The following is a 13,326-nucleotide window of genomic DNA, read 5'->3' as shown; positions in this document are numbered from 1 at the left end:
CGCGGCATTTTACGTCGACCGATCTCTCGGAAAACGACGGTACGCTTTTTATCGAATAACTACGGATCGGTTACTCTTTTGTTTGACGGAATTGTATTAAAATTAAACTTAATTTTTTATATAAATCGAATCGAAAATAACTAAATCGTAGATGTTTCGTCGACGGCGCCTTCCGAACCATTAAATTTCGCCACTCTATTTTCTAAACTTTCGATTTTCTCGGACAATCGGGCGAATCTTTCGCGAAACACTTCTGCCGACTTCCGGTCGTCCTTCCACTGTTCGGAGAGGTTCTCACTGAGGGAGAATGCAGCTTTCTTTGGTTAAAGACGCGTGTCCCGAGAGGAGAAGTTCGATCGGCTCTTACCCGAAAAATTCCGATAAATGGGACGATTTCCACCAGAGATCCGCGCAATAGTTCCACTCTCTCTTCAGCTGTATTTTGCAATTGCGAGTATCGTAATTATAAAAATCGAAGAGAAAAGGGATTAGATTCCTTTGGAGAATTGGTTTACCTGGGCCAAGAGACATCCCGTCTCGAAAACTGCGCTTTCTAGAAGGGAGATACCGTCCTTCGGGCTCTTCCTTCTTGTCTCCACCTTTTCCTAAATGACAAACGATTAACGAGATTCTGCGGAAAGACCCGGCTAAAATCCGAGAAGGACTCTCACTCCGGTCTCTTCTCCGACCCGCTCTTTTTCCCTGCCATTTCCTCTCGACGTCGGATCTCGAAGATGAATTGGAGAAAGAGGCGACTCCAGATCACGCGCCGCTCCCTGCCACTGTAAAAAAAAAAAACCAATTAGAAATCCGGGCTCACCAGTGGCCGAGCGGTCTTCGTACCCCGAACACTGGGAGTTCGGTCGTGGATTCGCGCCTGGCTCGAACGGGCCGGCCACGTGGAGTTTTCCGGGTTTTCTCTACGTCCGTAACGCCTAGATGCCAGTTACCCTTAAAAAGACCTCCCGGAAGGCATCCCCCCGGGATCGCCCAAAGTGTTGCGTTGCCATAACTAAACAAACAATTAGAAATCCTTTCCTCCGTCAACCTTTCTATATCGGGGGAAAGAAGAGAAGCGATGGTATCGACCTCCCGTTCCACCCCTACGTAAGATAGAACGGATTGGTCTCTCAATAACGAATTTACGCGCGTGTATTATCTCCCGAATTTTAACGTCGATCGATACTTCTATCGATTACGTAATTGTTGAAACATCGAGAATCTTCGACATCACTCTCCCTTTTCTCGACCTAATGATAAAAGCAAGTTTTAACGGGAAAATCTTTATAAATGTATTTTATTTTAAGCGTTGTCTCTGGCATTAGTTTCGCGCGGGAAACCAACCTACACGAGACGACGAATTCACTCAATCACTAAATAAAAGAGTGATTGGTTTAGTGATCGAGTGACTCTAAAGAGAAGCAAAATCCGAGCGATAGCGAGGCCCTTTCGATAAAACACCCCTTAACGAAACCAGACTCTTTGGCCAATCCGGACCGGATCTCTTTAATCGAATTAGTGGAAATCCCAACCGGGGCCGGATTTACCAATCCAGGGGCCCCGGGCACAAATTCGCTGGGGTAGGCAAAGGAGTAGGCAAATTTGACGATTTAAAAAATTTACACAAAATACTATACTTTCAACTAGATTTTAACTAGGAAGTTGTAAATTTCATTTAAAACTAAGGTTATTGTAAACATACGTATATTTTATTGTGTAAAACTAATTATTTTCATCTAATTGAAAAACACCTATGTAAAATTTTTTCCCCGAAATTTTTCTGTTTCGTAGGTTTTTTCCCGGGTTTGTTTTTCTTTGCCCGTGGCCCTCGTGATTAGGCCACGCTAGGCTGTCGCAGTAATAGAAAAAAAAATTACGTTTAAACATAGTTTTGTGGGGGCCCCGGGCACCGGCCCCAAATGTTTTTATGTAAATCCGGCCCCGATCCCAACGGTCGTTCGTCCGTCCTCTATTTTCTGCTTCGCCATTCTTACTTTGAAAAGAGAATAGATGAATAACGAGGAGGCAAGCGATAACACGCAATTGTAGAAATTTATGAAGCGTGACGGGGATGGAAATCCTCGAATTCGCCTCTCGTCCACGGCCATTCTCCGATGCCGATTTCGAGAGTTCTGGAAATAAACTTTTCGTATAAGATTCTAATTGGTTAGCGGGACCGATACGTCCGTTTCAAACGTTATACCTTCGTCATTGGCGGGAGAAAGCACTCTTCCCCCCGGTTAGTCGAATCGTCCGTTCGATCACAACGCCCGATCCCGTTCGTTTCTTCTTTCTTCGTGCCATCGAAGGTGTCCGTCGCCGACGCTTAAACATAAAAGGTGCATTTCAAAACGATTTTCGATGCGAAGAAGTAGCTTCGACCAACAGTCGCGCGTTAGGCTGCGGTTACGAGACGCGAGAAGAGGGAAAACGGGCGAAAGAGAACCTTTGCAATCTGAATTCGTACATGTCTTGCCTTTTATGCGGAAGAGGGAAACGGAATGCACGAGTTTCTCCGGTTCTCGAAAGTTCGACTCGTGCACTTTCCGTATTTTTCTCTACTCTCTTCTATTCCGCGCAACAACATCGACACAACGGCGACGTTGCGGCACGCCGGTCGTCGGTAGAATGCGAAGAAAATGGCTCGAAAAGCTGCAAAAACACGGGAAGGCCACAAATAAAACCAAGATGTTAATATAGTTTCGCTATATTATACTATACCCTATAACTATATTAATTAAATTAATATAGTTTCGCTTATTTTTCATATTTTTCTGTAACTTTATTTCGTTGTAAAATTCATCGGACTTTTCCTTCCCGCTTTTGCGCGAAGGCGACTGGAAGGAAAACGAGGAAAGTACTTGGCGCGACCTTAGTTCGTTTGGTTTTTCCCTCTCGACGGCATAAACGCAGCCTTACACTCGTCGCGAGTTACGAATATGTGTCGGTCGGCCCCGTAGAAAAGAATGACGAGGCATATAGAAATTTATACGAAGAATTGCCGGCGGAGAGGCGATCGAGTAACATATCCGTAATTTGTCGCCTCGATTCTCGACCGCCAAACGGGGACTGTGAACGGGAGCGTAGGCAGAAAATTTTCCACGGGAGCAAAGCTCGGAGACAAATAATTATATCAATACATTTTAATTTAATTTTTGGGTTTTTCCACGGGTATATTTTAGAATACTGTCGCGGTCGTGGGTGTCTCGATCTCTTTTAAGATTATGTTTTATCTGACTTTTGGAAATGGGGGAGTTTTTTATTTGATTTCGGGGGAGGCGGTGCTCCGTTTGCCCTCCGTGCGTACGCCCTTGCTCTAAACTAAATGTCGTCTTTCGACCTTCTTCCACCGACCTTAAAAAGTGGCCTCTTATCTTTTATACGTAGGCTATTGTTTATTAGCAAAACTTTCGTGTTAAAGTTAATAATGTAAACATTGCTTGCGTGTTTAAAGCAAGAAATCGATGGCGGCCCTGTGATTAGGTCCCGTTCGAGGTTGGCATTTTGGAATGGTATTAGTTGGAATCGGATTGACGAAGGGACCGTTAGCGTTACTCGGCGGGAGTATCGCGTTATCTATTAAACCCTGTGCATTTTGCATTTCAATTTAAAATCCTTAACCGGACACTATGTACGGGCCGTCGAGATGGAGAGGAACTGGGGACTTTTCTCCGGCCGGGAGAAAACTTAGGGGTCGTACTGGTTCTTAACCCTATAAGTTAATGTTATTTTTACTAACAAAAAATAAAATGAAATCTTATTTAGTAATAAAGCACCGTTCTAAGTATTTCGTTTGTTCAAAACTAAATAGCAAAAGGGATCCTCTGTATACCGGGCTCGTGCCAGCTCTCGATGGCCCCGACTACGAGAGGACAGTACAGTATCTATTTTCAATTATTGCCGTTACGTTTCTCAATTGTTTTCGCGACGACAAAATCTTCGTTAACGAAAAAATAAACGGAGGCTATAGAGTAGTATAGACTATCTAATGTGACGTCAACAAACGACACCAGTTCACACCGGCGTTACATTCCCCAATTCGTATTTACTACGTATTCTACTTCGTAATTTGAGTGATGACGCAAATAGTATCGCGACCCCTTTCCTACCGTCCCTTCGTCAGTTTCCTTTGCCAAAGTTAATTATTAAGCTCGTCGTTTTGTCGGTGAATTTTGATGATCGGCATTTAAAATCGATATCGTCACGGGTCAACAGATCTTCGATTGTTGGGTAAAAACGCTTTAGAAAAGTAAGAGGGAGTGTTAAAGTAACCTCCTGGTGAAAAGTTTGATTTCTTTCTGTCCCGAAAACAAAAAAGGAAACGCAATTCAATTTTCTTTCTCGTAACGGATATCGTGTTAAACTGATCTTTTCCCGCCTCCGGAAACTGGTTTTGTCGGAGTTTATCGGATGTTTTGTGGCAAAATAACATCTAAAGGCTACTTTTTTTTTATAGAAAAGGCATATTACCGGCATCTTCGTTCCCCTTCGAAATGCTTAAAAGAAGAAAAATGCCGAAACAGAAAAGAAGTTTCATTCGAATGTCTCGTGTCTTCGACAATATCCGAAACGGCATTGTTGTCAATTGTTAATGTATTTAACTGAGAGAGACGAGAAACGTCATCGATAATGATTTATTTCCATATTTACAGATTTCGGCAGCGCATTCTATCCCATTCGCAAATTATAAAAACTCGATTTCACAAATAGTTTACGGCGTTAGTCCGCAGCAAAAAACGGTAAAAAAATGATAAAAAGTTAAACAATGTGCAAGAACCTCCTAAAAGTCGGGTTCTCGGAAAATCCGGAGAAACGAAAAGGAACGGGCAGCTTCAGTCCAGATCGTGCAGGTGACGATACAGGCTCTGGACGTAGGTGAAGACGCATTTCCAGTCGGGTTTCTTCATCAGCACCATGTCTTCCACGTCCAGCAACGGAGCGATGTTCGACTTCTCTCTGAAAACGGAAAAATCACGTGACATCCCTCCGCCGAATCTCCCTGGCCACCCGAAAAGCCCAACTTACTCCGCCACTCGGAAGGCCAATTCGAAGTTCTTCCTCCTGTTCTTCGGGTTGAGAGCGTTGAAATCGAAAGCGTCCGGGTGAAAGTGGTGGATGAGAGCGCAGAAGGCCATTCCGTCGTTCCAACTGGTCGAGAAATTTTGGATGTCCACATTCTGCAAAACGAAAGAGACGATTTCTGCAGAGGAAAACAAAAGAGGGGCAACGTAGGAGAATTTATTATAGATTTACTTGATATCCTTTAGTCTTATTCTTGCACCAGGATAGGAGCATCTCCTTGACATCGCTGGCACTTCGACCCACTCCGGGGGCTCTAAAGCTAATTCGGAATACGGAAACTGGTGAGACTCGGCTCTAATCTCGTCGAGTAACTAGAAAAGGGCGCGGATTGCGTATAGAGCAGGGGTCTCCGAAGCGATCGATATCTACCCCAGAAGTTACTAAGGTATTCGGGAGAGGTTCGTTAAAAATTATTATTACGATAGGTTATAACGTAAGACATTTCGGGACGCCGTAAATAGATCATTTCTACGGAAACGGCGGCTCGTCGGATTTATTATTATCGTAATCGTATTAGCAAAAAAGAGGGAGTCGATCCGATTTTTAAAGGTGTCGGCAGTTAAGAAGTTTGGGCACCCCGATATAGGGTTGCGGATCGAAATTAGCGAAGCTTAAGAAAGAGGAACATTACTTACTTTCGGAAGAGAAGAAGAGGAGACAGAGGTCGAGGGAAGAGTTGGGAGAACGTCGATAGAGGTCGGAAGAAAAAACGAAAAGGACGAGTTAACAGATGGCAAAGGAAAGTAGTTTTATTTGTTAAATTAAAAGTACGAAAATCATCGATAGTTTTTGAAAGCAAATTTATCGATTATTCTTTCATTCTCTCCTATGGAAATCCTCTTCCAATCGGGTCGAAATTGCTTCATCCCGGAGAAACCGCTAGACACTCTTTCACACAATTCTTTGTCGTCGTGCCTTCTCAATACCCTAACTGGGTATTGAGAATACGTAACGACAACGGCAGAAACGCCATTAATCGGAGTTCTATTAACCGGGATCATTGAAAATTGTACATCGCGTACGTATAAATCAATTTTAAAGAACTTAGTAGTACGGACACAGAAAGTGTAGTGGTTGCGGATTATTTTCGTCCCTCACCGGTTTTAGTTTAAAATTCTTCTTTGGTCAGAAGAATGGCTGCTAGAGGAAACGTGCCATATCCTTAGAACAGATATGGGTATGTAATTACTTGCGCATTAGATGAAGATGAAAGCTTTAATTAAAAACAAAACGTTCGTGCTGCCAAATAAATAAAAACACGGTACATAGATTCGAATTTTATTATTCGTGATTTTGGGTTATTCGGGCGCACCCAGATTAATGGAGTTCGACTATAGCTCTTCGTCCGGGACGAAGCGCGACGAGGAATTTCGATACCCTAAGATTCGGGTTCGAATTACGTCGGACTCGCGAAGACCGAGAGAAATCCGCGAAAGCACTCTCGGGGAGGAACTTACTTGGGTCTGTTGACACCTTGCGGTTTGGCCACGTTGGCGTCCATCTGCTGAAACTTGGACCTGGCCGACGTTTTAGCCTGGTTTTCTGAAAAACAATTCGACGGCGTCGTCACCCTTCTACATAAAAAATGTCGCTTCCGAAAAATTTCCAAATGATTTTTAGTGGACATTGCGGAAAGTCCACGCGCAATGTCCACTAAATCCTCGGTTCCAGATCAGTTTCGCAGAATCGGAAAAACGAAATGTACGCTACTTTTGTACTTTTGACGTTCGTTAATATAAATATTTGCGTTGTAAAATGTCAAAAGTACAAAAGTATAAAAATCCAACTACCAGTTGCATAACTTTCCCGGCTATTCTGAGATTTTATTTTAGAAAACTCTTATATTATTAGTTATAATAAAAAAAGTAAAAAGCTTAATTTTGAGGGTAGAGATGAGTTTTTAAAAATATTGTAAATGCCAACAACGATTAAAATTTTCATTAATTAAGTCCGATGCCACTCGAGATATATGACCCCTCTCTACCTCCTCACCCCCTCGAACTTTAACCACCTAAATTTAATAAAATCGATGCCAAATTTCGTTTCTTAAACTCGACTCCATCCTGCCGACAAACACACGGAATATTTTCCCTTTTACTTTTTATTTTACGTTTTACTTTTTGGTTCGAGGGGTCTCAAAACCTCGAGATTTGCAAACAAACCCGCAATGCCAAACGATTCAAATACTTTCGCGTAAATATATCCATAACAGCCAAGAAAGTAAACAGAAAATGTCGTTCCAAATTTGAAAAAAACGGCCTTCGAATCGATCTATGGTGGTTAAATTCTTACAGAAAACTGTTTGGAGAAGACACTTTTCCGTAAGAAAACCTCTTATTGGTTTTCTGGTTATTCTGTTTTAGCCAACGGAAACTAATAGCCAGGTTGAGGCCGAAGTTTCCAACGCGAAAACGTGTACGTCGGACGTTCGGCGCCGCTTTCCCGTAAGCCTAGAAGTTAGACAATGGCCTTTAGAATGTCGAGCACGATTACACTGACATTCCAAACGCCATTGTCAAACTTCTAGGCTTACGGGAAAGCGGCACCGAACGTCCGACGTACACGTTTTCGCGTTGGAAACTTCGGCCTCAACCTGGCTATTGTCTCTTGTAACTGAAACTGACAGACAAGTCAACCGTTCATTTTGTACAAAGATTGAAATTTCGAACATCGCAGCTCGAAAAATGGGATTAGTCCTCGTTTATTACAGCGTGAAACACGAAAAGGGATAAAAATGTCAATTTTTATATCAAAAATAAGATTGAGAGGAAGATTAGTTTGTCGATAAAGTAGGACGAACACTACACGATTTCGATGGCCAACCGCGTTCGGCGGACAGTGGAGAGGGCGAACACTAATTCTCCTTCCACCACCGGTTACCTAATACAGCACTCCCAAATAAAAATGGCTGCCTCCATCGAGAGACGTTCGCCGATTGGCTGTAGTAGAAACAAGTCGTGTTTTCCAAGTTTTCGGAAAGCCGACGTTGGCCAACTTCCTCGTCGGGAAACACGTTTTACGACACGAAAATCGTGGGCAAAATGGTGTAGTGTTTGCGACCGGATCGTACCTTTGGATATTTGAGGAATTCCACCGGACATGGCGAAAGTGCAGCTGGGAGTGGGTTTGGCAGGAGTTGGTTCCGGAACTGTAAAGAGAAAACGGTGAGGAAATCGAAAAGAAATCGAAATCGGAAAAGAAAACTTACCTTCGGGTTTTTGTAAGGTGTCGATGTCGAGGGATTTGGGTCCCGGAGCGCCGGACTTGGCGGCGGCGTCGTAGGCGGCTAAAATCTTCCTCTTTCTCTCGTCCGCCTCCCTCTTCCTCTGTTGAATGCCCTCCTCCACCAGGTCTCGTTTGGGCGCGGGAACCGCCGCTTCTTTAGCCGTACCTACAGACAAAAGTCCTCGCTCTTACTTAGGCAAGAGCAAAATTCGGATCGAGGCGCATTCGAAAACGGAGTCGGAAGAGAGATTCTCACCGTCGGCATTCTTGTAGGTGTTGACGTCCAGGGTCTTGGGACCTCCGGCGGGAGAAGACTTGGCCATCTGGTCGTACATGGCTAGAGTCCTCTTCTTTTGTTCCGCCGCCTCTCGAAATCTCTCCCTAATGGCGCGCTCTCGCTCCTCCTCCCTCTTCCTCATCATTTCGTCTCGTTTGGCTGAAAAGTTAACAATAGACATCTACCCTCACAAACAGGCGACCGTTTCTACGAGAGCCTCGCAGGCTGGAAGACCCTCCTTCGAAGAAGGGGATCGGGCGTAACTTCGATCGGGTAGGGCACGGGATCGTCTAATTTGTCGTTCGTTACTCGGTGGGCTTTTTTACGGTTTGCTGTCGTTCGTCGTTCGGTCGGTGGCAAAACGATACGAGGACGCCTCCCGGGAACGATTACTAAGGGAAAACGACCCCTATTTAGGTGTTACTAGCGCGAAGGCAATGTGGTAAACTCCGAGTGGCCAGCGCACGAATCCATTTCGAACGTCGGACGGTTTTATTCGTTGGTCGACTAGCGGCCTTCGGGGAAGGTTCTCGAACTAATCGGCCAGGCGGAAGAAGTCGGAAGAGGACGACTTACCTCTGAGAGCGGTCTGTACTTCTTTCAGTCTGGCTCGGATCTTCTTCCTCTCGTCGAAGTCCTCGGTGGCATCCAACTAAAAATCAACGTTTTCTCGATTATCGGCGATTAGCGTAACTTTTAGTGGCGTTCCGTTTTGTTCTCGATACCGGAAAGGTTATTCGGTCGGCTCCGACTGTTAAGTCAGTCGATAAAAGACGAAAGGCAGACACGTCATAGGTGAAACGTAAACGCCAGCGCGCTTACTTTTCACCCAGGCAAATAAATACTCGAGCTTTCCACGGAAATTACGAATAATTATACATAATACTTTTTAATTAATACCAGGGCTTATTGGAATTAAGAAGGTGCTTCTTTAAATAAAAATATAAAGATAATAAACGGTCATTTAGGTCCCTTTTATAAAAAATAAGCACGAGTTTATCGAGAAGAGCCGTCTCGCTATACGACGTCATTTTAGACAAACAAATAGTTTCCTTCAATTGTTATTCTCCCCATTTAATAGGCAATTTAATTTTACAAATTAATTTAGAGTCGTAAAATAGAAGTTGGTTTTTATACGGTATTCTAACGGCTGGGATACGAGAAACGTCCGATTTTGACAGTACTTCGTTCCTCCTTTCTCGGCGCCACCGAGATCCGAGAATTAATTCTTTTTCCGTCTCCGATACAATCGCGTTACCCGCCGGGACGAAAACGGAGCGCCACCGAAACGAAAGACAGGAAAGAGACGTCACTCACCATCTCGTAGAGCCGAACTTCGTCTTCGATGCTATTCGGATCGACTCCGTCCGCCCCCGACATCTCGCGCGATTTCTTCTTTACCTGGATCGACTGGAACGAGACCCGAAGAAACTCCTTTTTAGTTAAAGACGGACGAGATCGTCTTCGCCCCGCCACCCGTCTCCCGGTGTTTTCGGCTTAGGGTCGGCTCGTCTTCCGTCCCCGAGGGTCGGGTGGGCCGTGACCAAAGACGAAGCGGGGAGAGAGAGAAGCGGCTCCAAATCGGCCTTTTCCCGTCCGACGTTAATCGCCTTCTCTTTTGACAGAGACGTCGCCCCGAAAGTTTCCGAATTTTCCAATTATGTCCCACGTTCGACCTCGGCGACGGAAAGGGACGTCCGTCTCCGCGCCGGTCCCCGCCACCTTTAACCCTTCCCTCCCGGAAGACGTCCTTCTCCCGCTTCTCCGAAGCGCGGACGGGCTTAGAGGGGAAGCCGCCGTTCGGTGGCCGATAGACCGGTTTCGTCGCGTTTTAAAGAGCTCGGCCGGCAAAATTAAAAGGCTAAAAATACGAATGGGTTTATTTTTCTTAATTTTCCAGATCGGGCGATTACGAAACGTTACCTAAGAAAAGACGGGGCTCTTCACCGCTCTCTTCGCTTCTTTCCGTCGGCGCTCCGACCACATTTACCGGTCCCGCAGCCTCTCTTTCGCCAATAAAAACGTCGTGGCCGAAATCGTGTCGCGCCCCGTCACGTGACGGCGAGATAAGTCCCGCGCCGGTGGACGCCGGACCGGGAAGCGGGACTCTACCGAAGTTTCCACTCCCGGTGGCCGAACGACTGGCGGAAGTTCCGCCGTTCCTCGGGATTAAGTCCGCTGGCGAAACCGACCGCCCTTCTCCGGCGGGTGTCGACGTGGTTTTTCGTATTCCGCTTCGGAGGAGCGAAATCGCTTCCCGCCGGGCGATTATCGCCCATCGAAGCCGCGGAGGCGAAATCCGAGAGTCGGGCGTCGTCCCGTGCGAGGTCGGGTCGGAGAAGGCAGCCCGCGCGGCGGAGAAAAGTCGCACTCACCTCCGAGCGACGGTCTTGGCGTCGTCTCGCGATACCTTCGACGTCCGAGTCGAGGCCGAGAGTTGGGACTTTACTAACGGCACGTGCGCGTGACGTCGACGGAAAAGTTAAAAATATCCCAACACCGGGTCTTTCTCTCCGGGTTGCGCCGCTTTCGCTTGGCCCCCGTCTGTTTACGGCGACGTTCCGAAGGAAGGGCGCTTTTAGAACGTTTCGAAAGCGGCCCGAATCCGAGAAAATAAGGCGAGGAGGAGGAGAATCGCTGATCCGAAAGTTCTCTAAGTATAGAAGATGCGCGGGCGTGGGGCGGAGGCGGATCTTTTCCTTTCGAAGGCATCGAGCCAAACGCAATTTTAATTATCGCTCTTTGTCCGGAAGGGGAAAAACGACGACCGGATCCAGAGACGGACCCTTCGTCCTTCTTCCCTCTCGCTCCGTTTGCCGACGTCGTCGCCGAATCGCGCCACTTTTATATCGGGAGGAAAGGTCGGAGCGGCCAAAATATTAATCGGGACGGGACGAACGCGTCGCCACCCACGTCGGTTTTCTTTCTCCGACTCCGGGCGGAGTCTCGGCTGCAAATTGTGTCGGAGGCGCCGAGAATAGACTTTGTGGTTTTTTAGAAGAGAAGCCGCCAAGGGCGGAGGAGCGAGATCGGAGACGTTCGTAGACCCGGGCGGCGCTCCGACGCCGAGGGTCGGAAGCGAAAGGGAGAGTCCTTCTCCCGACCCATCCAAGCGGCGGGTTCCGATCAAAGTCGGCGAAGAATCGTCTATTTGGGTCGACCGTCCCCCTTTGGCCAAATTCGTACTTCTAAGGAATAAGGAAAACCGAGATTTTTCTGGAACGCTGCCAAATATACGACAAACGTCGACCCGACCATTCTCGTAAAACACCGCTTTATCGTCTCCCGGGGTCGTCCGATGTCTCGCGCCGACGCGTCGCGTAAGGGGAAAGCGGCGCGACGCGAAGAGGAACGTTCGATTTTGTCCTCGGAAAGACAATCGAGCCATTTAGAGGAAGGAAAAATAACCGGACCGAAAGAAATAATATCCCGAGTCGACACTACTCCTTTGTTCTCCGCCGGGAGCCACTCACTTTTTCCACGCAGCCGACATTTTCCAACTTCTCCACCTTCTTTCTCACTCGACCTCCTTCCCGGACTCCTCGAGTAGCCTTCGAGTCGGCATCCTTCTTCGTTTTCTCTTCTCCGCTTCCTCCTTCCGCCGAGCTTTTCTTCTCCGTCCGCCGCCCCTTTTCCGATCCAAAGTCTTCCCGGTTTCTGCCAAACGTCGTTTTCAGACTCGGAAGGGAAAGCGAGTCGGATCCGGAAGTCACTTACCTCGGGTTACTCTGCGATTTCTCATCTCCAGCATCTTCTTCCTGATGCTCCTCTTCTCCTCCGAGTCCTCCGCGGTCAGCCACTGAAAACACCGAATCTCCGATTAAGAGGGCAAAATTGGCGAGCGAATTAGAAAACTGCTTTTACCGATTGTCTGAGTCGGTCGTACTCGCCGCGGTCTTCGTCCCGGTCGACGGTCATGGCGTCTTCTGACACCAGTCGACACTCGATCGCCCACGGCGGTCGCTCGCCCTTTTTTTCGGCGCATTCCTACGACGACGACGTTCGCTGGCGTGTTAATCCCTCCGATAACGAAGTAGGAAGCGCCTTAATTCCTCTTACGGACCGAGCATTCTCTCCGTTTCTTCCTCCTACGGACGTTTACAAAAGGGATGGTCCGAGGGTCTTACGCGTCGAAGCTTCTCTATCGTCTTACGGTTCTTCCGCCCGTTCCCCCCGCGGATAGGAAGAGGAAATCGCCACCGAAAGGGAAATGCGACCGGTTTAATTGGATCGGTTCCCGGAAGTGCCAGCGGTCGGTAGTCGGACCCGCTTTTCGCTCCTTCCGTCCGGGCGGGCGATGGACGGGAAGGTTGGTGAAAATAAATTTGAGCCGATAGATGGCGCCGGTTGGTCGAGAGGGGGTGGAAAAAGAAAATTAAAAGCGGGAGAAGGAATTAGCGCGTAGAATTACGGAAACGATAAGCGTTATAATTTTCTTTCGACGGTTTAATATTACACTAGACGACTGCGAAAATCGTCGGTAGTCTTTTAACGAGAAACTATTTTAGAATGCCGATTTATTACGCAAGTTTTGCGCCATTTACCGAATTTGCTTTCGATTTCGTCTCGAATTCCTTCGATTTAGCGCTTCCTTAGGAAAACGAAGCGATATTCCAAATTCAAAATCGAAATCGACCGAAAAATTCCGATTCCCTCAATTTATGACGCATTTAATACGTCATAATTCGAAGTAAAAATCAAGTATTCGACGGGGAATTATGGGAACCGAAATTAGTCTTTTG

The 13,326-nt window shown here is 46.7% G+C and overlaps 2 protein-coding genes across 8 annotated transcripts; both read right to left on the bottom strand.

The window, feature by feature from the left end:
• Positions 1–85: 85 nt before the first annotated feature.
• Positions 86–4,578, bottom strand: LOC136983825 (uncharacterized). Of its 2 annotated transcripts, XM_067280692.1 has the most exons (5): positions 4,471–4,578; positions 2,204–2,325; positions 1,995–2,132; positions 672–782; positions 86–605 (listed from the first exon to the last, which is right to left on the bottom strand). In XM_067280692.1, the coding sequence occupies exons 1-5, from the start codon at positions 4,574–4,576 to the stop codon at positions 489–491; spliced, it is 594 nt and encodes a 197-aa protein (XP_067136793.1). In that variant the 5' UTR covers positions 4,577–4,578; the 3' UTR covers positions 86–488. The 2 variants fall into 2 exon arrangements, with proteins under 2 accessions (XP_067136793.1, XP_067136794.1); XM_067280693.1 differs by lacking the exon at positions 2,204–2,325 and having other exon boundaries at positions 4,471–4,569.
• Positions 4,579–4,620: 42 nt separating this feature from the next.
• On the bottom strand, positions 4,621–12,739 carry LOC136983811 (smoothelin-like). Of its 6 annotated transcripts, none has more exons than XM_067280669.1 (12): positions 12,449–12,738; positions 12,302–12,383; positions 12,058–12,241; positions 9,902–9,994; positions 9,161–9,236; positions 8,564–8,743; positions 8,291–8,473; positions 8,153–8,230; positions 6,540–6,624; positions 5,254–5,341; positions 5,026–5,177; positions 4,621–4,956 (listed from the first exon to the last, which is right to left on the bottom strand). In XM_067280669.1, exons 1-12 carry the CDS (start codon positions 12,567–12,569, stop codon positions 4,833–4,835), a joined length of 1,446 nt encoding a protein of 481 aa, XP_067136770.1. In that variant the 5' UTR covers positions 12,570–12,738; the 3' UTR covers positions 4,621–4,832. The 6 variants fall into 6 exon arrangements, with proteins under 6 accessions (XP_067136770.1, XP_067136771.1, XP_067136772.1 ...); XM_067280670.1 differs by having other exon boundaries at positions 5,254–5,335; XM_067280671.1 differs by lacking the exon at positions 6,540–6,624 and having other exon boundaries at positions 12,449–12,739.
• Between the last annotated feature and the right edge of the window lie 587 nt (positions 12,740–13,326).

This window comes from Centruroides vittatus, unplaced genomic scaffold (genome assembly GCF_030686945.1).
Source record: "Centruroides vittatus isolate TY-2023 unplaced genomic scaffold, ASM3068694v2 contig_89, whole genome shotgun sequence".
Lineage (NCBI taxonomy): Eukaryota > Metazoa > Arthropoda > Arachnida > Scorpiones > Buthidae > Centruroides > Centruroides vittatus.
The sequence above is the reverse complement of the archived record's forward strand: the minus strand, read 5'-3'. Positions and strand labels throughout refer to the sequence as shown.